Consider the following 26,250-nt stretch of genomic DNA (forward strand, 5'->3'; position numbering starts at 1 on the left):
GCTGAGGAAGAGCACCCCGATGAGGATCTCTGGGGGAATTCTGAATTAATGGCTGATAAATTCTGGGACAAGTTGTCATAAGCGGGCCCCCATTTTTTTGCATTTGTCATATCTGACCAATGATAGTGTAAAATGTTTGAGGGCCTCAATTAGAGCCCGGTTCACGGAATCCTGCAGGTGGTTACCCAGTGCTCCCACCAATCTCTCTTCCGTTTGATGTTCATAAGGCACCTCAGTCAAATCTTGATAGGTATGTTCCTCGTTGGCATAGTACACCATGTCTGTAGAGAAATCATGAGGAGTGGAAGAGGCTCAGGGGGGGAATAACAGCCCCACCTGCAGGTAATGAGTTAACTGGGTATATAATTTATAATAAGACAGCAATTACTGCCTCTGCCAGACTATAGAACGTGGAGGAAGCCACCTACAATTCCCTGGGCAAAGCCCTACAACGTTTATGCAGCCCTGTTGGGCGTTTTAATGGGCCAGGCTACATGATGGTCTTTCCCGATGCACGTAAAGCCGATTGGATCTTTAAAATGTCCGGATCAGGTATGTGCATATACACAAAGACCGCAGCTGAACAAGGACACAGTCCTTGAAACAGGGGGCAAATAGCCGCGTACAGCTCCTGCCCCACTCTGACAAGCATGATGGGTTTAAACAAATGAAACCCCTTGAGCGGTGTGGCTAAATCGCCACAAGCTCTCAATTAATTAACACAGATAAGCACACAATGCTTATAAGAAAAAAGGGCAACACATATCTAGCTGCAGCAGCAGCAAAGAAAAAGGAAGGACTATAGTGATAACTATATCTATATAGAGAGAGGGGGGAGCGCGCGCGCCGAGGAGGCTATATAGTTGGACGAGACATTGGGCTTGGGGCTCATGGGAGATGTAGTTTAAAGTTTTCTCAAATGTTACTGGCTGCTGTGTTTTTACTCAGTAAAGAAAGAGAAGCACAAGCCTCCGGTCCTGACCTACAATTGTGTGCACAAAGCATGCCAACAGCATTTGTGAATGGCTGTGTTTACATTTTACATTAACGCCAGACCCATTGGCTTTGTCGGTGATTGTTTCATCCATTTAAAGCACTGAATACTGAGGATACTTGTGAACTCGACAACTAATGCTTCAGTTGTCACACACCGCTGGCAAAGCGGAGGCTCACAGGACTCGTGTCCCTCCACCGGGACCTTTCGCTACAGTGTACGTGTTCCTACACGACACTCTTTAGTTGCTGCGCAGGCACGAGCGTGTCGGTGTCCATGGAGACGGTGTGACTTCAGAGCACGCAGCGCGCGATTGGAGGTGGTCAAGACGAGGAGCCGGTGTAGGAAACGGTGGTTAAGAGGGCGCACTATACATACTCGCCAGTTCTCCTTTGCAGCTCGACTTTAACGGCTGTCCGGTGCGACGGGCTCGAGCAACTAGCCCAACCAGGGTCTTCGGCAGGTAGCGACCGCAACGCTTGAACGGCAGCTGGAGCATACAGAGCACCAAACACTTAAAGCCCCCCATTTCTGCTCTCTCCTAGGATGGAAGTATGGGGTACACCCGTGCGGGGAACAGTCGTACAGGTGAGGCGGTCTGCATCCCCTACTCCAACTTCCTCATTGCCCCATGTACGACTTGTAGAACTGCCGCGCATATTACTGTGAAGTCTAAGTGTATCGATATGCAGTGTACAATGTCCCCCTCCCTGGCTACTTCGTGATGCAGCTTGCATTTTTCAAATGCTCGGTAAAGTATTAAGTGGCGACATTGTTTTTTATTTTTCACGCAACCAAAAAGTCGCCTGCATGTTCTATTTCTGAAACTATTGTTCTAGAACTGATTCCTGTTATGATGCAAAAACTACATAAACAATGGAAGTCATGATTCCTACCTAGGTTACCATATTCGTTCCAAGTTGCAGTGTTTTTTGTGTGATAACCATTTATTCTTTGAAAGACGGAAACAATGACTGACGATTAGATCATTCCGTGTCAATAAGCTTTTTGCAAATCGTTTGTTTGTGTTTTTGTAGGCCCCTGGAAGGCTGGAAGTCATTGGAGCTGAAGGTACTTCGACAAAACGTTGCCTGCATGCTTATTAAAATAATACAAATGTAATGTTTTGATGTTACAATAAGTCCGAAATGCTACCTTCTGATTCCTACGGATGTGGTATATTTTTAAAAGCAAGGGTACCCACCACGTAATCGTTATCACATCCCCAACTATTGTAGTTAAATCTTGTTCACTTTCCTGTTATAGAATTGTCGTTATCAGGAATGTCAGTTTAAAGTTCTTAAGTAATGTGTATATTTTGCGACTTGTTATTAATGAGAGATATGTTTATATTTTATGAATGTGTTTAGAACTCAAAAGATTGTACGTCTCCATGTTGCTTTGGTTAATATGTAAGGATTAACACAATACACACAGCAGATTTGACGTTGCTTTATTAACAAGGCCTCAATCATTTTTACCTCACCTATGTGATTAAATGTTCCCGCCAACATTTAAACAAACACTGACAGAGATGTAAACAAGCATTGACAAAGCTAATAGATCTGGGTTTGTTATCACGTGCAAAATTAGCGTACTGAAGCGAGACCCATAGAATGGAGCTATCAGAAGCGTACCGATAGGGCTTTAGTTTTACAATAGTCTCTCATGCAGTTTAATGTAAGCACTGGAGTAAAGCTGGAAGGATGCATCCAAACAGACCGTACCATCAGGTGAGAGATGAATACACTACTGGGTCGCGCCAAGACATGAATGGCAGAGTCGCAAGGCAATGAGAAAAATAAGCTGGTTGAAGAAAGCCAGTGACTGAAAGGGGTGGGCCCAAAGCTACTCTGTGTAGTTAGCAGTAGACCTTCTTGATAGCTATGCTGTTAAAACGATAAACTTAAAATGATGGTTGAACCCTAAAATGAGTATGTCTTAATAGTTCTTTTATGTCAGAGCTGTCACGCCTCCGGTTACAAAATACCTTGATATGACGCTCTTTTAGGGCATTCAGATTCTGTCCCAATCTGACAGTCTTTGCAGTCCTCAAACAAATTCCTCTGGGTTGTAAGGTGGCCCATTCTGATGCAGGGAGTCCAAGCCTGGGTGGGTGTCTTGTTTAGTTGTCTTATGTAGCTTTGACTGCTGCATGATTTTATATGTTTCATCCTCTATATTGTGAATGTGCTCATGCAGTCAGGGCAAAGACAGCATCAATGGACGTTTTTTAGCCATATAATCCCCTAGAGATGATCTTCAATGAATTCATCAGCTTTTTGCAAAGAGTAGTGTATTTGTCAGAGCCTTCACAGATGATGCTTAATTTGCCCAAGGCCTGCGGAATCACTTGAGTATTTCCTGTATCTCTTCTAGGGTTATCAGGCATTTTTCTTGTTTAGTCGTAATAACTCATTAATATAACTGTCGGTCAGTTTAAGACATGTTTTATTTTCTAAGTTGAACGCCGCAGCTTGTTCTAGGTGGTTCTAAGATTTGTATCTGCTTCGTCCAATAAATGTAATATAGGTTAAAACTTAAAAATGGTCATTCACCCAGGTAGAGTAATACATTTATTAAAAAAAAGTGATGTCTTTCATCCACAGATAAAGTAGACATTTAAAAAGTGGCAATTCATTTTGGGATCCAGTGTAGCTTGGATGTTTCCATTCTTTTCCTCAAACCTTTGTACTTTTACTTTTGGGATATCCTCCATATTTTGCGTCTGATATATTTCAAGGTTTTAAATTCTTTTCTCTCTGTTAGAGTGGTTACTCTGGATATTAAACCTGTGTTTCTTTTTTCACATTTATTTTCAACCAAAAGCTATTTTCCTATTGATTATGATGTTAGCCAGTTATAGTTGGTTTTAACTCTACCAGACTTTCTATCTACTATATTAGTAATGCCAGCGACAGGAGGATAACTTGGGGACTCCAGCTTGTAATTTTAACAGTATTAGTCAATCTTCCATTATCGACTGCCCATGTCAGTTTAGTACCGAGGCTAGGGTACATATGATCCCTGTTTTAAGTTCGAAGTATTTGCTTCTATCATAGCAGATGGAGTATATCACTTGGCCTATATCATTATGGTTTCATGAGTTCTGTTATTTATGGTTCTGTGAGGTTGAATTTGTGATTCAAATTTCTCATTTTCTGTTTCCACAACATATCAATACAATCCCAAATTAGTGGGGGTCAGCATTGTTGCCCCTAATCGTTTATATAATCTTGGACACAGTTCTTCAAATCCTGTCTACAGATTTGCACAGTGCTGACCCATCAATATTCATTTTCTGTGTCCAATATTTTATTTAATATATTATCATGTTCAAGAACTTAATTAACAAAAGCTTTACATTCAAGTGATTCAAACTGTCATAATCAATTAAATTGCACCTTATAAGCAGCACATGAGCAAATCAAAACAGCAACCACAACCTAAAGCGTTGGAGTCTCATAAATGAACATCTGTGTCCAGGGCCCACGGCTTTTTGTCAGAGGACTTGAGCCGTATCTCACTGAGCTGACCCCAGTCTCGCCATATTCAATTATGTTTGTATGGGCATCCCCTAGCTGCATAGATGGAGCTCTCCAGGCTCATGCGACTATCCAGCCCCTTCCGCCACTCTTCCAATAAAAGGGGCTTTGTATCTTACCATATTTTGGCAACGTGTCCTTCAGCTATAACCAGACCTAACTGCAACAAGACCCTTTTGTATCTATTACTATGTGTCTGTTGTGACATTGAGTAAGGTGAATTTAGGTTTCATGGGAAGTCTCCAACTCAGCACCTCCCCAGAGAGGGAAGCACTGCCTTCCAAAATGGAATGGGCTTTTCACAATTCCATATGGAATGCAATAGGTCTTCCCGATGGGCCAAGCATCTCAATCAAAGTGGTGAGGTGATCTGACCCATCCTTCAAAGCCCAGTGTAGATAACTTAACTGAATGGAATGAAGTTGTGCTGCAATGGCGGTTTCACAAGAGGGTCCCAGTGCCTCATACCAGTCATCATTGAGGTGGGCCCAGGTCTCACACACATGAATTCCATAGAAGGCCTGAAGAGCCTGGTGTATTAACCAAGATAGAACAGTTTAGGTTAGAGAATTGTTGGTCTTTCAGTTTGTCAAGAAGAACCTTAGCTTCTAATGGGCTGTATTCCCTGCTCAGGTAGTCTGTCGGAAACCATTCACTGAGCCGCCCCACTGTCTTGTCATGTTTCTATCATCACCTCAAGCAGATTTCTACCGGTGAATGATCCGATAGACCATTGGTCAAAATGCAGGACTTCACCACCCTATGAACTTCTAAGATGGGCATTAGGAAGTAATCCAACTGAGAGAACATTCGATGAGTTGCAGAGTAGAATGTAAAGCACGGCTCCGCAGAATGAAAGAGTTACCACACATCAGTGAGCTGCTTTGCTTCTAAGAATCTAGCCAGGGGTGTTGGCACTTGTGCCCACCTCCTACACCACTTGATCTGTCTGTTCACCAACCTCTCACTCCATTAAAGTCTCCCCCCAATACCGATAGACCTGCGGGAAGTTTCAGCCACAGATTGCCCAGGATCTTGAGGAACCTCCGCAGATAACAGAGGCGGTGTGTAGTTGCAAATCAGGGACAGCGTCTCTCCCTGCAGTAACCCTGTTATTGATTTGTATTAACCTAAATTGACTTGCCAAATTTGTGTTGTTTTAAATCTGGTACGACTACTTATCAGAATGGCCACCTCCTTGATCCCCTTGTAAATCCTTCATAAAAAGCTGGATCAAATCCCATCAGGCAACAAAGGGACACCTATTAGCCACAGGTGGGTCCCCTGCAGGAAGAGGTTGTCCATTGTGGGATGTTGGGCTGTCCTCAAAATGGTTCTCCCTCTTTATCCTGTCCAGTAGGCCAATAACATTCCAGGTCAGAACTCGAAAATGGCCAGGATTTGCCCTTGCATCATTCATGCTCAGCCATGGGGGAGAATTAACAAGAAAATGATGAGATTCATGGAGCTGTGTGCAAATGATGAGTCTGAACCGTGCCCCCAGAGGAATCTACCCCTTATAAACCTTACCATAACAGTCCTACATGCCCTGCCTACTTCTCAGCCTGTAGTTCAAAAACAGGAACAACCTATTGCTGAATGGACAAGTGCCATCAGGTCAGCTGAGCTACAGGAATGTCTCCCTCTGTCTGAACACAAACATGCTCGCCCATAGCACAACCCCCAACTAAAAAGTGATACATGAAGTGGATTCTGTCCTGTCGAAGCACTCCCCGCGCATCACATGGATCAGTTGGAGGCACAGACATCATTTGTTTTTGAGGTGCCCTTGCTTACAGGAAAGCATCATAAATGTTTTCAGATCAGTGTCACCTAGAGTGTCACCCTCAGCTTTTATTGTTGCAATTGCTATTTAAAACTCCTTTCAAGATGCTATTACTCTGCAACTATAACAACTCTAACTTTCTGCCAAACATTTTAACAGTGTGGCTCGACCATGCAAAGTCCAGTCTCCCCTCTCCTTTCCCACCTGGACTGCCACTTTTGAGCCTAAAACTCTGCAAACCATGCCAACTGGCCCTCCCCCCGCCACTCCGAAAAAGTCCTCTAAAAGGGGGACTTTCTGCCCCCCCCCCCATGACCTATTTAACTCAGCCTAAACAGGTCCTGCAAAACATCCTTGATATGCAACAAATAAAATTCTGTGCATCTGAAAGACAAATGAACACCGTCCCCTCTAAAGAAAACGTCGTACTTTAACTTCAGATCTGAGTGTTCCAAAAATGTAATACTATGTTCCCTACAAAAATTCCTCATCATGTTGATTTTTCTTCCTCTCCCGGCCGCCTTGCACCCCCTCCACGCCCTCCACGGAACAAACGCCGTCCACTCAACATGGCAACCAGCCCATTGCTTCTGAATCTCCTTTATATCTCTTTTCATGCTTTTTAAAACCTGCAACCCTTTTGATTCAAATAAATCATTCTCGCCCAGGTGAATTAGCAAAACATCCAGACACTGTCCTCGCACAGCCAGCCTATACAAACATGACAACAATTCCAGCCACTTCATCCCCCCCCTTTCCGTGCCACTGTAACTCGAATGCTGCTGATTTAAACCCCAGATTAGCTCCATGACTGCCCCCCATGAGCCTGCAGGCGCACCCATTTGATAAAGGAATGTCCAACCAGCCAAATCGCCAAAGCATTGCTCGCTGGACCGGCTACCGAACCTGAAAGAGAACAAACACAAGAAAACTTAAGACAAACTATCAACATTTCCCTTGTTCAGTGTACACATACCTCTTAAAAGCATCAGAGCCCCACCTCCCCAATTTCATAATCCGTTCCTTATCCCAACTTCTTTTGCCTGCCTCAGTCGCTATGCCTTTTCTGAATGAATGAGTACCATATTCTGAAGGAGTGAGGCCCAAAGATGGAGCCACTTTCCTTAGCATTGACAACAATTGGAATGCTGTCACAGGCCGATTATACTTATGTAGAAAGACTAGCTCAGTAGGAAGTCCCCCTCTTGTTTGTAACGCACGGCCCCATACTACTGGGCATATGCACCTGTCTGGGTAACCATTCATTTGTACCCTACTCCCTCAACGTCTTTGGTCTGTTTTTTACCTACTAATCCAAATCCAAACAGTGTTCCCCACCTCCTTGATGCCCATCCAATGAATCCCTAATTGTCCCCTACCACCTAATAGCTCAGACACTCTAAAGGCCCTGAAGAACATCCATACCATAAGTGTACTAAAGAGCAGCACCTCGCTCTTGTCCAAACAAATTTGTGGTAACTTGGATACCAAAGCCACCATCACTGCTATTGTCACTGGTCTCCTTGCAGTCCCTTTTGAACATACCTCTCTAGCCCAACCTTCTAGCATCCTTTTACCAAGTTCTGCAGCCAAAGGAACGTAACCCCACAATAACTTGCCCATAAATGCAATTCCGGTGAGCTTGCCTAAAATAGTGACCCTAGATTGCCCTCTTTGGATGAGCCCTAAAATAAACTGAACTACATCCTCAACTCTTTCCCACTGCTCCCTTTGCCTACAGACCCCACTCTGCTCAAACTCCCGCCAAGCCTGCAAGTACGCTCGTCACGTGGATAGTGCTAGAGAATTGAGAACCACCTGAAACATCCTCTGTCTCCCATTGTCCACAATTCCGGAAGTATCTTCACTTTTCTGATTTCCGCATTTGTGATCAGCCCAAGGAACCTCTCCCACTGTGAACAAGACAAAGCATCCACAATGTCATTGTCTACTCCAGGAACATGCCTTGCTCTAAAAACATCATCATAGCGTGCAGCAACTTTGACACCTGAACATCCCTTGCAGATTGACGGCTAACAATGTGAACAACTGCCATATTGTCAACTCTGAAAACCACTTTTTAGTGTGCCAGCTCAGCTCCCCATAAGGTCATCGCTACCAACAGAGGAAACAATTCCAAAAAGGCAATACTTCTGCCTCCCTGCTTCCACTCCTGAGGCCACTCTTCTTCACACCACTTACCCTGCCAATAAACTCCAAAACCGATGCCACCTGCTGCATCCAAGAAAATCTGAGCATCCCATTCCACATCTTGCCATCCCCTCAACGGTACTCCATTAAAATCCCCCAAAAACTTAAGCCACATCCTTAGGTCTTCTTTCACCCCCGCTGACAAATGGACATGGTGATGAAACGGTTACCCACCAAGGACAACCCCAAACGCCTACAAAAACTCCTTCCAGCTCTGACTACTTTGCATGCAAAATTCAAGTGGCCCAACAGTATCTGTATCTCTCTAGCTGTCACTTTTTCTTTATTCCGCATGTGATGTAACAGTTGAGCCATTGCAATCATCTTGTCCAATGGAAGACGTGCCTCCCTGCTCACTGAATCTATCTGAATACGCAGAAAAGACAATGATGTGACAGGTCCTACTGTCTTCTCCGGTGCCAACTGCACCCCCACTTCCCTCATGACCTCCTGAAAAGCCTCCAACATTTCCCGGCATTGATTGGACTCTGGTTTCCCTACTAAGAAAAAGTCATCTAGGTAGTGCGTTATTGCTGTATGCCCTGTGCTATGCTGGAAAACCCATTGCAAGAATGTGCTGAAGAATTAAAAAAAACATGCACAATATCGAGCAGCCCATTGGCAGTGCTTTATCCACATACCAACACCCTTCAGACTGGATCCCCAAAAGCTCAAAGTCATCAGGGTGTACAGGCAACAGCCAAAACGCTGACTTAATGTCGCTTTTAGGAAACCAGGCCTCCTGTCAGACCTGTTCCACTAACTCAAATGCCACATCTACTGAGGCGTATGACACAGATACTTGTTCTTCCGTAATGAAATCATTAACCAAAGCTCCCTCCGGCCAAGACAAATGATGAATCAACCGAAAATGTACTGCCTCTTTCTTTGGGACAACTCCAATAGGAGAAATTATGAGGTTCTGCTTCGGCCAATCAAGAAAAGGGCCTGCCATGTAACTTCTCCAGCACTACTTGTTTTTGTGATGATACTGATTTCAGATTCTCTGCCCACCTACGCCCCCTAGGACATATGTAACCTAGTCTGAAACCCCATTTAAAACCTTCCCTTAACAAAATAGTATCATCCTGTCTGTCTTATTGTAGTAACCAGAAATCAAGTTTTTCCAGGTTAACCGGAGTTGGAGCTCTTACCCGCAGAGCCATGCGCCCCGCTTCCTCCTCTTGCTGTGTTCGTGTGGAACTGTTGTGGACCCCCCCCCCCCACTTCCTTGAGGCTATTGCCGCCGACCTCCTGATCCCCAGCAGATGTTTACCCACCCCAGCAGTTGACCAAAGCGTGCTTTCCTTCCCACATGGAACATTTGTGCCTGAAACTGCAATACTGTCTTGTACATAAACCTTTACTGAAGTCCCAGCATGTCCAGTGCTAAACCCACTGGCTTGTCCTCTTGTAGACCCTACCCTGCCCCGAGTGGGACGATCCCGACGGGGACGATAAGATATAGGAAAACCACTGGTCATAAATACCACATTCCCAAACTTGTCCGGGCCCATGGTATGCGGCCCAAGATCGGAGTCAATCTCTCCCCATTGAACTTCCGGGTCTATTGCAATGCGGGCCCAAAACTCTTCATCATATTGCACCCATGCATAACCGCTGTAATTCAACTGCGCCTTCCTAATGACGTCCATGTATTTAAGAAGCACTTCTGAACTCTCTGGGTACTTTACATAGTATACACTGGCAAATATCAAAAAGGCCGCCGTCCAATTCCCAGTTGTTACCGGGACCTTATGGCGTTTAGCCAATTCAGTTTCCTCTTCCTTTGACCTTTCTTTTGCTCGTTATTCTCTATGGAGGAGTTTCAGCATTTCAACATACTCCCCTTTCCATAACTTCTCTTTTGTGGCAAACATTAAGTGGGCACCCAGAGGCTTAGAAGTTCCCATACATGGGAGTTTCTTAACTTTACCCTCTTTGCTCTCCAAACCCTCCATCTTACTCTCTGTTTTGTCTACAACCACTTGCTCTCCCTCTACTCCCCCAAAAGGAGCTGCCGCTCCTTCTACCTCCGGACCCTGACACTTCAAGCTTTTCATAGTAACTGGGTCTACCTCTGACCCAATAACCCCATCTGTGCCCACAGCTATATCGGTCCTGTATACCCCTTTCCGTAGTCACGCCTCATTGCTGCCTGTTTCAGTGGCTTCCACCGCTACTGACAAAATTGCATGAGGCTTCTTAGCCCTCTTACCTGGCACCAAGGTCGGTGGCCGCTTGTGACTCTTCCGCCTTGCCAGCTCGTCCCTTCTTGCCGCACTTCACAAGCCACTCTGTCCCCCAGAACTTGATCCCTGCAAGAAATGAGAAACCGTATCAACTGCCACCCCACCCTCGTCCCTTTTTGTCCAAGCATCTTCTCTTTTTGCCACCATTCCGCTTCTCCCCTTCGAGACCCATACTCCTCCTGCACCTCCCCTTTCTCTAAACTCTCCTTATTGCAGTCAAGCACCGTGTGTTCACTTAACTCCTGAAAAGCTATTCCAGACGGCCATGGTTGTTCGTCTAAATAGTTGTAAGGTTCTAGATGTATATGTTGGATAGCTGCCATTGGGCGTCGAGGGGTCTCTGTAAACCCGCTGTCCCACCTTGACACCAGACCTGTGGTCTGCTTTTGCCTTGAGACGCCGGTAGGTGCACCAGACCTGCCATCCTACTGCACCCTTCCAGCGTCACTGGAATACTGCTGCCTTTTCCGATCCCTCGTTGGTCCAGCTGGCCTATTGGGGCTCCCCCTTCTCTTCTCCTTGAGGGTCCTGAGCCACCCTAAGCTCCCTCGAGACCCACGTTGTACAGGGCACCACTGGCTGTACAAAGGGAAAAGAAAAGGGGCCCGGTGTACTGGGCTTAATCTTCTTAAAAACGTCCAAACTGTCTCCGCCAAAATCCGTCCACTCCTCACCCCAGCTTTTCTCACCCACCCTACTCAAAATTCTACTCACCGATGTGCCCATACCCCCAACTCCTGCCTTTCCAGAGACCGCCCTGGACTCACGCCCTACACCACTCCTTCTTGCATAAACTTTCATAGGGGACCTACAGTGCCATTCATTCTCCTTGACCTCATCCTCTTCATCGTCACTCCAGTCAAACAAAGAGGGCCGCCACTAGCACTGACGTTGGGCCCTTCTCCACTTCCAAACTATTAACTCCAAACTCCTCCTCCCCTACAGCAGCCCCCACCATATCCATATTAAGGTTGATGGTCTGCTTCCTCTGTACCTCTCCACCCCAGGCTAAGTCACTCTGCTGCTCTCCATTCTGAACCTCTCCTTGCACCCCAGACAAATCCACCTCTTCGTCCTGTGACCCAAAAAAATCAGACTGACAAAAAAGGGGGCCAAACCTATCTCATCATCATCTTCCTCTTCGCACATTTTGCGCTTTAGGGTAACTAACCCTGAACCAAAAATTTGCTCCCTCCCTTCTCCCATCTCCCCTCTCCCCCCTCCCACATCCCATTCCTTTTCCTTTCAGCTCCGTGGCCCGAGCATTATAGGAGGTCAGTCTCCTTTCCTCCCTCCCAGTCGTCATGCTTTGACAGGGGCAGGGCGCTCTCCTGAGCGCACCACCCCCACAATATTCCCCTTTGGCCTGCATCGTGCTGCTCACTGACATGCAGCTTAGAGATGCAGGATGTGGTCCCTGCTGCCCACTTCTCCCAACGTGGGCCGCTCAACTTGTACGCGAGCGCCCACTCAAACTCACCTCCTGCGATGGGCCTGAACCAAGTGGCGGCAAGCACGCTAAATCCGCCGCCGCCATGCCCACCTCAGCACTCCTCACAGGTTGTGCTTGAGGCCACGTGCCGGTGTGATCAGACCTAATCTGCCCACCTCTTGCAGCAATGACAAGGCCTGTCGCACTAGGTCATCTGCCATTCTCGAGTGCGTATAATACAGCTCGAGTGAATAACGCTTACTTAACTAATATTAACCCTTAGTTCTGCTATATGAAATAAATCCCTGGCTAGAATTTATTCTCTACTCCTACTGCCAGCCAGTCATTGTGTCGCCTATGACAAAATGGGGACCTGCTACATAAAATGGCAGGTTAAATAAACTGAGCACGAACCAAGCCCATATATAGCCTAAATGTAGCCAGAGCAGTCATGGACTCCTCCATTCCCCCAATAATTCCAATGGGAAACCTCCCCCCCCCCCCCCCCTAAACCTCAGGTGGCACATGTCCCAAAACAAGTCTGCCCAATCCATGGGATCACTCACTGTGACCTTCGATGCTATGTCTTTTGCACCATGTGGTCCCATTCCACAGCCCTCCTGAGAGGACTCTGTTTTTAGCTCCCAGATTTTCCTCTGTGTCTCTGCCTAAGCCCTGCCCGTGCACATCGGTCATGATCTTAATCCCCACCACTCGCGACCTGCCCTGCACTGGGGCATGTTCTGCGTCACAAGGATCACAATCCTCTCTGGGCAGTTCAATATGGGCAGGATACCTTGTATCTACTGCTTCCATGGTGCTGTGGCCAATGCCGGGGTTGTCCTGTTCCAACCAAACCTTCAGGGCTTTCCCCAGGCTCCCCACAGCTGTACTCGGGCAGCAACTGGGAAGGGGAGGAAGACCCCTCCTCCCTTCCATTACCTCCGGAGTGACCGACCTTGGTGTGCCTTTTCGGTTTGCTGTGTCTCATCCTCTGACTTTGTGTGAAGTGGGGCAGGTGTGCTCAGTTTTGTGGACAGCAATCTCTGAGGTTAGTTGGAAGTCTGTTTCCGGATTTTTGACACATGATACCGGGGTGAGACCAGAAACTCAGCAGAAAGCAACCACCAACTTTGGTGGCTTAGCCACACCTCTCTCTGTGCCATTTAACCGCAAGGTTCTGCATCTTTGACATTTTCTCTCCACTGTATCATCAGTGACCACATTTCTGCTAGTGTATGCACATATTCATCTTCCAAAAGCATGGTTTGGTCAAGTGGAAACAAATACAGAACCTCAGAGTATCAGCAGTGGGTCAGGGCACACCTACTGTTTGTTTCTTCTCCATCGTGCCTCTCCAGATATGTCCAGCGTCGCATCCCTATATCTCCTTCAGGGCTAGAAAAATCTACTCTTCCACTCCATTTGGCGAGTGAGATTTTATCAGGTCGAGCTATTTTTAGTACCTACTGGTCCCTTCTGGGGAGTGAACTTGAGCTGGAAAGGAACAGGTTCTTTTCATTCAGAAAATGAATGAGCAATAAACATGCCTTTAAATCTTGTTTTATCTTGACACACTTGCTGTCCATTCAAGGACAGAGTTCAAATGTTTGTCTTTTTACTAAGTGCTGCTTATCTTATCCTAAAAATAAGGATTACTTTTTTCTCTTACTGCAGTTAGAGGATTTTGTGAAGTGAGCTGTCTGGCAATCATTGTGAAACAAAAGGCGGTTGGATGATTGTTTATTTTTCTAACACATTTAAATAGCTTATAAATAAATAGTACACATATTTCAAAATATATCCGGAATTACAAACGTACTTTTTTGTAATTCAGAAGTGTGATGCAATGATTTTAAATAGGAACAAAACAAATCAGAACACTTTTCTTGGTATTGTTCAAATGACAAATTGTTGCAGAAACTATTTTTTCCAAATATTACTGTTTGTACTCTACATAGGTTTATCAGTAGAACCACATGTCACTTGGAAAGTTTGTGGCTATTTCAATGTAAATTGTGCTGATTGGAAATGACAGTACTATACCACTTCAAGCTTTAGTTACATATACGTTAAAAGTGATTGTTTTGAACCATGATTAGAGAAACATTCTTGCCTGTCCTAATGAGAGTGCTGTTAATAAACTAAGAGCAGGGCCACTGGAATTATGTAGCGAGAGAGGTTCAAATTATGCAGCAGGGTTGAGTAAATTATGCAGCAAAAAAAGGCAAATTATGCAGCATAATGTGGCACGTGTTGCAATATTACCTCATTATTTTGTCATTTTTAAAGTTGGTAACACTCTCTGGCCATTGGGTGCACCCCAGTTGTACCAATTTAGTGCACAAATCTAACAATAAGCAACAGAAAGTTGACCAGTCTAACTTTGCAAAGGACCTTTCACTGTGCTGCAATACATTTAATAGCATATTTAGTAACTTTTGAACCGTTTGAATAAGAAACATTTTTTGGGTGTCAAAATCTGCAGGTTACGCAGCAGATGATGGATTAAGTGGCACATGCGGCAAATCTCTAATTATGCAAAAATAGCAGCAGCCACACAATTGCATAATTCCAGTGACCCTAACTAATGGGCAAGTCGGGGCCATGTGTACCCTATATGCAGCTAGATTTGTTTTCTATACAGAGGAAATATTTAGTCTATTAAACAAGAAATTTTGGTACAGCAGACGTGCTGCACTAACATATTTAAAGGTGTATCATATGTGATAATGAAACTGGTGTCATGGTGAATTAAAATGTTTGCGTAGGATAACATAATCTGAAACCAATTTATGGGTCAAGAGCATTACAATTAGTTTGAGTGGATTATTTAAGTCACTAGACCTGCATGTCTAGTAAAAAAAAATTATGTTTTTTTTAGGCCTGTCCATGATACCCTCTCTTTTTCTTTAGCCCAACACCATGTCAAAGATCACCTGTTAAGTCTATCTGATGCAGAGTAGTTGTCCGTCTTTGACGTGCAACTGCTGTCTTTAGCAGTACTCCACAGCCTCCACTAGAAAATGAGCAGCTATAGCCTTAAAAACTTGAAGGTTAAGGGAGATCTGCAAATCATTAAAGAAGACCTCAACAGTGAAACCTGCTCAACCTTTTACAACCAATCACACAAAATGCAATCACACGGAGTTGAAATAAGATCTGAAGAGAATATCATTAGCTCTGAAAATGATAGTATTTGCTCATTGACCTAATATGCTACCAGCCCGCTGCCTGACTACACCACGCTCAATTCATTTTTTGAATATAAGGAAATGCACAATTGAAATTCTTAAAATAACTGAAACGTGACCAGTAGAGACATGACTCCATACAGAAATAATTATTAAGGGCTTTATTCATAAGCCAATTAGTACACTTCCATTCTAGACTGACATTCATAGGAGTTCTGACACATCTGATTGTTTAAAGCTGCTCAAGAGGTGAGACTCGGGAGAGGACAAATTTGAGACCACTTCTTTGAGTGTATTAATTTACTACTTGTTTGGTGACTCACTGGCAGCATTTAGAGAGGTATTTAACCCAGGCTGGACTAAAGTCCTAAAGTAGTTCTTGGGTACTGTATGTATAAAAAACCAAAACTTTTCAATGAAAGGTAACTGATTGCTAATGGATTGTAAGCTCCTATGATTTCCAGAAATTATAGTCTTTTCAGAGCAAGGATGAATGAATAGGTGGGATACATTTTTTTTGAAGAGTTGCTTTTACTGTTCTATTACTATTACTATTCTATGGGCCCTAGTAACATGCTGAACGTTTTGGTTCATCTTTTTCCATTATAGTCATCAGTGATTAAAGTTGAGTGCAGAACCGTGTACTTTATCTTTATTCTTTTTCTCTTTGCGATTAAGGAAGGATGACTGTGGCTAAAGAAAGAGAAAAGAGATTGTGGTACTAGCCTGTGGAGGTGCTGTCATTAATGAGGAATCCATGTGGCTTTCTTGTATGTGAAAATTGTTAGGCTCTTCTGCTGCATTTAAAGATAGATTGTGAATTCCGATGTGACAGAGTGGTCCTGTCATCCTGAGAACATTTGACAGCTACTGAGTTCTGCTAGAAGAGGTGTGTTTTCTCGCTGATGCCAGATTTATTATATTCCGTAGAGATGGCCAGAGGTCCTATTCATGTCGAGCATGCAAGCGCTTTGACCTGTTTATAAGTATTGTGGGCTTTTAACAACACCTGCCTCACGTCCATCACTTACACTCGTTTGTGGGCTTGCCTTTAAAAAATCACGTGATGTCATTGCCAAATGCTTTATTTTTGTCCCGCCTTGAGGCTCTTTTTGTCATGCCCTGCAGACTGCTCCTGTTACATGGATTATAGCATGATTGCCGATTTACTTCAGCGTGGGCAAGCTAGTTTTTTTTCTCACTCCTTCGTTCTGCATGGCGGCCATGGCGCTCACAGCGCGAACGTGCACAACAGTGGGAACTCTATCTGCCATATTGGAGCGCTGGTCACATTGTTCAAAGTTACCTAAGCAGAGTCATTTCTTGTGGCTCTCCCCTTAAAACACTTACAATTGGTAAATGCTTTACATTAAACAGAAATCCTCAAACTGAAAGCAGCTCTCCCGGCACAGTGGAAGAGCCGATACTACAATATTCACTGCACTCTGGAAACTCACCCCATAATGCTTTGCAGGACATTACTTTTACAAAATATTTTTGCTCATGACTCAGACTGTAGAGGCCCTAGGACAATGGGACCACCGCCAAAACGTTCAGCACGGTGCACTCTTTCTGTCTAGGCTAGTGGGGACTCCAGAATAATAACCCCTCCCAGGACTTAGTATTTTTTTTAAGCACTTTCATGGCTAGAACGTTTGTTTTACAGCTGGGAATAGCTTGTGTTTTAAGAGCCTCATTTGGAATATCATTGCTATAGGCTTGCTGCCGCTGTAATGCACTATGCCTTCTAGGGGCTAAATATATGGTTACACTGCATTATTTTTTGCCATTTTCCTTTTTGTGTCGTTATGCCCTCTAGGGGCTAACTATATAGTTACATTGACCATGTTTCTTACAAATGCTATTTTCATTATGGTGTTCTCTAGGGGCTGTTCTAAGCATTCCAGTCATATCAACATATTAAGATATTTGTGGCAAAGAAACTTTACCCATAATGCTTTGCAGGGCATTACGTTTACAAAACATTATTGCTCACAATTCAGCCTGTCTTGGTCCTAGGACAATGGGACCACCTTCAAAACATTGACCACAATGTGCTTTCTGTGTACATCATCTCTGGGTCCCCACAGTATGTTAGTGGGGACTCAAGTTAATAGCCCCTACCACCATTCATTATCTTTATAAGCTCTCTCATGACTGAAACTTTGTTTTACATCTGGGTGAAGTTATGTTTCATGGGCCATGTTTGTAATCTCATTGTAGTAGACCTGGTCGCCTTGACAATGTGTTATGCACTACGTCCTCTAGGGGCTAAATACATTGTTACACTGCATTACTTTCTCCCGTTCTTTGTGGTTATGCTGTCTGAGGGCTGACTGTATGGTTGCATGACCATGTTTCTTCCCAATGCTATTTTTATTGTGCTATCCTCTATGGGCTGTACTGAGCATTGTAGTCGATATACTATAATATTTGTGGCACAAAAACTCGCCATATAATGCTTTGCAGGGCATTACTTTTACAAAACATTTTTGTTCATAACTCAGCATGTGGTAGTTCTAGAGCAATGTGACACCTTCAACACGCTCTTTCTGTCTACATCATCTCTGGGTCCCCACACTAGGTTAGTGGGAACCCCAAAATAATAACCCCTCCCACCATTCAGTGTCTTTTAAGCTTTCTCATGGTTAGAACGTTTGTTTTACAACTGGGAGAAGTTTTGTTTTAAAGGCCTTGTTTGTAATGTAATATCATTGCAGTAGACCTGCTAGCCCTAAAACGTTTTCTAGAGGCTAAGTATGTGGTTACACTGCATTACTTTATCCTGTTTCTTTTCATGGGGTTATGCTCTCTAGGGGCTAACAATATGGTTACATGACCATGGTTCATACAAGTGATGTTTTGTTATGGTGCCCTGTAGGAGTTGTTTCAAGCATTACAGTCTAATGCCAAAAGTTTATTTCTGATAGAGGTTTATATGATAATTGTATATGTTTTAATAATCTATCCATATTACAATTCTGACCATGATTCAGGCCAAATTAACATCATTATAACACGCTGACCGTTTGAACACTCTTGATATGTTTGGGTGACCCTCCTAGTTTATTTCTTATCTGTGGCTGTCTTGTGTCTTTTTTGGAGACCTTTGTTAGCCAGCCAGAAACTCTGATGGTGGGGTGTTGAAACTGGTATCCTATTGGAATTAGCATGACAAATTTAAATTAGGATGCTAAAAGGCAACATTTAGATTTTTTGCTGTAGATTGAGGAAGAAGGTAAATGGAAGTGATTTAATTATTTGCATGGCCACTGGAATTATATGGCAGGAAAAGACGAAATTATGAGGCAGGGTTGACTAATTTATGTGTCAAGAAAAGTCCAGTTATGAATTTACAATGCCAATCGCTCTAACTCAGGCAAATATGATTCCCATTGCATTGCAAATGCTTGTTTTTTCAGCATGACCAATGAGATGCTCTTTTCTCTGTATTCTTTGCAAGGAGCCTTTGTGGCACGTTCTTCACATCCTGTAAATCTGGTCCATTTACATCACAGAATTTTAGAGACCCTGTTGATTCACTCTCAGTTACGGTATCTAGAAGCGTCATTTGCCTCGCTTACCTGCATCTCAGTCATTCCATACCCTGCAACTGCTGCAAACTACCTAGCAATGCGTGCTTGATCAAAAATAGGCATGCAATTAGTTTTTAATTTTATATTTTTTTACTATGTGCCCTCCACACCTTTGCTGGGTATGTAGCCTGATGGACCTCCTAGAGGCTAGAAACTTGTATAACCCATTATTCATTTGCTAAATTGTAGTCAACCTTAGCTCGTGATTTTTTGTTTCTGATAATCTGTAAAAATTCACTTTCATCTATACTTCTACTGTAATTTGGCATAATGCATTTTATTGGTCTCACAGTGTACTGGAAAGGTAATTTATCCTATACCATCCAATAGCATGGAGGCAGAGAAAACTTTTAAGTATAGCGTGGTTAACATGACCCCAGTGTGGGATATCACCCTTTTAATTTTAATCATATGTTATCTGTTTATTTTATTACTTTTTCTGATCCTGTCAAGGGCAGAGTCTATGGAACCATTAAAGACTCCAATACATATCCAAATTACCTTGTTTACTTGCAGGATTTATACAAGTGAAAGCAAGCATTTGCAGTGCAATAGATCGTGCATTGGCGAGAGTTAGAGCTGTTGACATTGTAAATGATAATGACAACCTCACATTTGGGACCTTTATAAATATTTAACCACGCAGCACATTAAACCTTTATCAGAAATAAACTGTTTGTGCATTCTTTCATATACTTGGCAGTGGACTGTAATTGTCTGAACAGCCCCTACAGAGCACCACTTTACAAATAGCATTCAGAAGAAACATGGTCATGTAACCATATAGTCAGCTTCTAGAGGGCATACTCACATGAAAAAAATGACAGAGAACATTGCAGTGTAACCATATAATCAGGCCCTTGAGGGCATAGTATATTACACATTTTCAGTTCCTAGCAGGCCTTTTAAATATTTAACTGTGGAGTCAGCAGCACAAGGGTGCAGTGCCACAGGCCGTTACTAGATGTCCCTGTAGTACCACCTGACATAGCTAGATGTCCCCGTAGAGTCAACAGCAGAAGGCGCGGTACCACTGGTTGTGGTTAGATGTCCAAGTGAACCCAAAAGCACTCAGAGTATGGTGTCTCAGAACACTGCCAGAACTTCTTCTGACTTCAGAAGCTCAGAATGTCCCCCAACCCAGAAACAGCTGGAGAAGTACAGGATCCTCAGGGAAATGGCTGAAATATTTTTGTGCGTTAGCAGAAGGTGCAATACCACTGGGCATGGCTAGATGTCCCTGTGGAGCGTACTGAGTTAGTAGTGCCTTGGGGCAATTATCATCCTTCAGCCCTTGGAGAGCAGGGTGCATTACACAGTTGCAGGCTGAGCAAGGCTGTCAAAATATTATTTCAAACAAGGCCCTTAGAACATAAACTCCTCTCACATGTAAAAACAAAAGTTCCAGCTATAAGAGAGTTTAAATATGCATTGATTGGTAGAAGAGGTTATGATTTCTGGGCCCCCTCTAACCTACTGTCACACACAAGATGGTCTGGACAGAAAGAGCACATTGTTCTGACTGTTTTGGTGGTGGTCCCATTGCCCTCGGGCCACCACAAGCTGAATTATGGGTACAAATGTGTTGTAAAAGGAATGCCTGCAAAGCATTATGGGGAGAGTTTCCCCAAGTGTAGTGAATATTGTTTTATCTGCCCTCCTGCTGTGCAAGGAGAGCCGCTGTTGAGGATTCATTTCTGGGTTGATTTCATGCTATATAAAGCTACCAAAAAATTGTACAAAACACATGCATGACGCAACTACTTGTAATTACTGATTATGTAAAGTAAGGATCAAATGCAGAAAATGAACTGCGCGTGTGGACTCGAGTGCTTACTTGCAAATACGAGGGGCAGGAAACAAAGAAAAATAGTCTGTCCAAACAACAGAAAAACATTCCGGGCATAATTAAACTGTACTTGGCGGGTGCTCCTCAGCCAAGTATAGGAAGTGACATAGCTGCCAAACCAGTTAGGAGGTAGCAAAACAAGAGCGACACTGCCTTCAACCTATGGTTAGTGGTAGGCGGGAGCAAAGTCCTATACTCCATCCAACAGGTCTTGCAGCTCGACCTAAAAAAGAATGACTAGGCCTCTTATTCAAATATGTTGTGTTGCACTCCCACAGTTTAGCCTGAATGACAGCATAGCAACCTGCTCTGTCATTAGCCATCTGCTTTTTGTTTGTTAGGCGACATTAGTACAACTCTATAGAAAATGCAGGATAAGGCTTCTTTTTTATGAAAAAAACGTTTGCCTATTGAGATATCCTCAAATGTTGCTTTCTTATCATCCATCCACGATTTTGTTGCATAATAATGCATGCAAAATTTTAATAAATCTTCCATGTTTTACTGGAAGTTTTGGTGCCCAACCGTTAGGGACAGTTTATATCTCTATACCCTTTCTTCAAACACTGTTTCTGAAGTGAGCTTCCACCTCCAAAATATACCTAATTTATACCTTAGTCATATGCGACTTATCCAGGTAGCGCAAAGAAACCATTGCATGACTCTAGTCCTATATCTGCTTTGTAAAAGTACCAATATCGAAGCAAAGAAAGCGTTATGTATCCATTGTTGTGCTTACACTTGATAAGGTAGCCACCTTTATCATGTGCAAGCAAACCTGTACCCCTTCACAACCAATGCCAGTATCTCACTTGTCAAGTGGCCAGATGTCCTTTATGAAACCTTCCACCAGTCTTTTATTTTAATACAACCGCACCGGGCATGCTTGGAAGTGTAGCTCATAATTAGAATTTGGACAGTAAAACTTCAAGTACCAGGATGCAAAGCGATGTTGGCTAAACTTCCAGGACTGTTGCTGCCTAGCAGATTCGAGATGAAAGACCAGTTATGGTTTATTGAATGTAACTATGTAAATAGTTTTTGGTCAGTCTTTATAGCTGGGCATTTGTCACTTTTTTTTGTAGTTTCAGGGAGGTCTGGAACAGTAGCATTTTCATATAATTTTTTTTTGACTGGACCAATTAATGAGACCATACCTTGGGGTGTAGAATTCCTATAGCGCGATGCCCAGGACATATTGTTTGGGGTCAAGGACAACAAGTTCGCATTTTTATTTTGTCCTTGGGACATGTAGGCCCAACCCCTTGCAGCACAAACCCTCTGGCTGTCAGTTTACAGAACCATATTATGAAGCAGAGAAGGGAATTGTATGTATCTGAGGTAATATTTGTGTTTTTTTTGCATATTCTGTTCGAGCTTGTATTTATTGTTCATTAGTCCAAAGCCTTTATTATTAGGGTAAGCTCTCTAAATACAAGTTGTAAGCTTGGACTACACTAGTGACAGTGGTTCCAGTAAAAAACAAAGTGTATACACGTCAACAAAGTGTAACAATATGAGGCTACATGTAATGCTCCCAGAATACTCTCTGATCACATGCACATTTTTGCAGATGCTTGAAACAAGAGTGATGATTCTTTGATTTCAAAATAAAATGTTCACAAAAAAATGCAACTAGGAAAAAACTTACTGTAAATTTTTAGGTGTCATTTCTTTGAAGCATCATTCAGTAAAATGTTTTGAAGCATGCAAGTGTTTCCCCAAAAATTGTCATAATGGAAAATCAATTAACCCAGTTTCAAGAGTATGGCAAACATGAAAATAAACAAGCATTGGCAAAGCTAATAGGTCTAACTTTGGTGGTCAGTTTTGTGGTTTTGTCAATTCGTGTCTTTTTTTTTTTTTTTTCAAATATGGCTTTTGTAAAACGTTACTGTTGTGGGAGCTGCTGGGCCCTCACCACTGTAACAAACCTTGGCAAAAAGCAAAAATATTTTTTTCGGCTCAAAAAGCACACATTGGGACAGTAGCTTCTGGCCCTGAACAAAACTACTTAGTGTACCTATATGCTCCTTATGAAGAGCAGATTTCTACCACTCAGCAAAGCCAGCCAGTAGATGGATAGAGAGAGACAGAATTTTAATAAAAACAAAAGGTCTTCGTTTACAGCATACTGAATTAACGTCCCAATTGTTAAAGAAAGTCACAAAAGTGCACTCATGGTAAATGTCCTTTAATTTGTGCAGATTTACATATTTCATGAATTCACAAGAATTTACAGAAGTAAACCAGGAAATCGTACTCCTAGAAAATATTTGTGAACTGTATTTTAGCACTAGCAAATCTGCATGTGTACGTTTGTTCACGCGAAAATATGTTGTGTTGACTAGTTCATTTTCCCTCCAACCACTTTTTTCCCCACCCCTGGAAGAAGTTTTACTTCTGCCATTGTCAGGTGTAAATATCCAACCCTTCCCAATATGGGAAAAGATCAGAGAAGAGCTGCTGAAAACCCATAACACATGCAAGTTAGTAGGTTTGCAGAGATTCAAAAGAGCATTCCAACCCTAGAACTTTTGCTTACCACTACCTCCAGCCCCAGTATGTAAATCTGTGGAAAAATGGCAAAATAAGGAAATTGCTAGTATTCAAGCCCAAATATAATATTAGCCCTGGCATAACCAAAGAGGCTATTATCAGAACTCTTATATACGAGATTGCTGCCATAATTTGTTGCCACTCTACATGGCACCAAAGGGACAAGTAGATTTTTTTACATGACAAGTAGATTTATGAAGGAACGTGTCCTATGGACAAGTAGATATTTTATTAAATTCCACACCCTGCATGCCATTGATATGTTTTTTATTAACACCTGAATACATTTATTTGAATATTTCCTCTTTTATATCTGTCAACTAGACACCGCAGGCAGTATTTCCAGGAATGAAATCTGTGTATCTCTAAGGTCTGTTACACTTTTGTAACCTCCACTTAAATTACTAGTTTATTTTTTTCTCCTTTCCTGGTTCTTTGTTTTGTTCACATGTGTTAAATTGCTAGTTTCTTTTTTTCTGGTTGCCTAGTTCTTTGTTTTGTTCACTTGTGTTTGTTTATTTTCTCAAACATACTCCTACTTTTATTTGTGAGTGGTTGAGGTGGTATAATGGAGAAGTTTCGAGGCTCATCCCTTTATTATTCTTGGGTCACACCTTTGCACAGTTATTATGTTGCAAATGTGAGTAAGAGTGAGTTTGTTTTAATATCGTATCATGTTCACATTTCCTATTAAAATAGGTAGCCAGCAATTGAATACCTTCCAACAAAAGATGATACTTGACCGGGTCTGTTCAAATAGCCAGCATCCCCTTTTCTGACCTAATGCCTATAGATTCTGTTGAGCAAATTCCTCCCTGGTCCCAGTGCAGCTAAGTAGTTGGCAAAGCAACATGTTTACAGTGGTACTTTTGAGTGAGTGTAATACATTTCACAAAGCATTTCTTGCTTAGAATTGCCAGTTTTGTCTTGTTTAATGTGGACCATGCTTCCTTCATCTCAGCAGTTTTAGCCCTGCTTTAAGTACGGACTTGATATTCCAGTATTTTTTCCCTTTGGAGAGGCCAAAGTACTCCCCTTGGGGAAGGAGGAAGTTGAATCTGAGAGCAAAAGTGATACTTTGTAGCTTCCCCTGTTCAAGTGCTAACTAGACTACCATGTGCATCACTAAATAATTAAGCTCTGCCTTGGCACACCAGGACCTGCACATTGCAAACAGCTTCTCCAACCTTTATTGAGCTGATGATTTGATCTGGAACTCAGAACAGCGCCAGTCGTGCCAATGCAACCTTCCCGGACGTCGGCCCGACACCGATGCTCTCAGCATCCACTGGCGTCACAGGCCCCATTTTGATCCCAGAGGACTCAGTCTGAACAAAATTGCTCGACCCCCGATCCCACAGCCGACAGGACTCCTTGGTGCTAGGTTCCTGCCTGAGCCCTATTCTGAATGATTAGGCCTGGGGGAAGAGTTGGAGGGGTCACTGGACCCTTTCGAATACCAGTTGGAAGGACAGGAGTCAATGGACTGGTGTGAGGAACTGGGTAATGCCAGTGGACTGGATACCTCTCCAGATACTGGCTTGCTTTCTCTCCCTACCATGGTTATGGTTGAGGGAGCCTCTTACGCAGTATTGGTGAAGAGGGCAGCAGAGGTCCTCAACCTCAAACTACCCTGGGTGGCTTTTAAGACTAACATCTTCATGGAAGTGCTTCAGCACGGGGCTTCGTCTTCTGAAATCTGCTCTCCTTTGAGGATGCACTTACAGATGTCCTGCAGGGAACCTGGTCCAAGCCGAGCACAGGGGCTACTGTGAACAGGACAATTGCTTGCCGCCATCACCTTGCCACAGGAGACCCATCCTTCCTCACCAAACACCCCACCCCGGAAAGCTCGGTGGTTCAGACTTCCACTACGCATGGTGCATCCCCTGCCACTCCCATGGACAGGGAATTCAAGAGGCTGGACACATTAGGCAAGAACATTTTTTCTTCCACCAGTCTACCATTGTGGTCCTGGAACACTGCATGCCTTTTGGGCCGCTACTCCCACACACTGTGGGACATAGATGCGCAAGTGCTGCAACAGTTCTCGGAGGAGGCCTGAGCCATTCTCTTCCAAGCAGTTAAGTACTGGAGAGATACAGCTAAGTTTACCATCAGGTGGTTTTGATACAACCAACTCACTGAGCAGAGCGTCTTCTTTGATGGTGGTGTTTCAAGTTCATGCTTGGCTGAGGACATCTGGCTTTTCAGGGAGTGTGCAGGCAAATCTTTTGGCTATGCCCTTCGATGGTGCTTGTCTTTTCGGATAGAAGGCAGACTCTCTGCTGGCGCGCTTTAAGGATTCGCGGGCCACGGTTAAGTCTTGGGGTCTCTCAGTGACTACCCGTCCCCAGTCTGCTTTTCACCCCTTTTGTGGATATGGAAGGGGTGTGCCGCCATGCCGACCCTATGCCAGCCACCGTCCTGTGCAAGGTCTCCAAATTTTGTGTGGGTGTGATGTATTCTGGCCTCACGGGGCAGGTAGCCAGAGGTTGGTCACAGCCACCAACCCCCAGCAGCTGCAGCCTTTAAGCTCTCCTAATCTGACCCTAAAAGATAATGGGTGTCTAGTTGGTGGGAAAAGCCGCCATCCTCTCCACCACTGGCAGTCCATTACATTTGACAGGTGAATCCTACAGATCATTTGGTGGGGATACTCCCTCCCCTATACCACCAACAAACAATTGGATGGTCGAGGATCATCTTTTGATGCTTCGCAAGGAAGTCACGGCTCTCTTGGCCAAGGGAGCCATAAAGAAGGTTCAGATATCAGAAGTAGGCAGTGGTTGCTATTCCCGCTACTTTTTGATACCCAAAACGAACAAGGGG

At 43.5% G+C, this 26,250-nt stretch overlaps 1 protein-coding gene across 1 annotated transcript in view; it reads left to right on the forward strand.

The window, feature by feature from the left end:
* Positions 1 to 971: 971 nt before the first annotated feature.
* Positions 972 to 26,250, forward strand: part of ERICH2 (glutamate rich 2) — a 255,391-nt gene continuing 230,112 nt past the window's right edge. Inside the window, exons 1-3 of the mRNA XM_069225316.1 lie at positions 972 to 1,457; positions 1,540 to 1,582; positions 2,032 to 2,065. Coding sequence (XP_069081417.1) covers positions 1,541 to 1,582; positions 2,032 to 2,065 — 76 coding nt within the window. The 5' untranslated portion in view covers positions 972 to 1,457; position 1,540. The remainder of the gene's footprint in view (positions 1,458 to 1,539; positions 1,583 to 2,031; positions 2,066 to 26,250) is intronic.

Source organism: Pleurodeles waltl, chromosome 3_1 (genome assembly GCF_031143425.1).
Source record: "Pleurodeles waltl isolate 20211129_DDA chromosome 3_1, aPleWal1.hap1.20221129, whole genome shotgun sequence".
In the NCBI taxonomy this organism is placed as follows: domain Eukaryota; kingdom Metazoa; phylum Chordata; class Amphibia; order Caudata; family Salamandridae; genus Pleurodeles; species Pleurodeles waltl.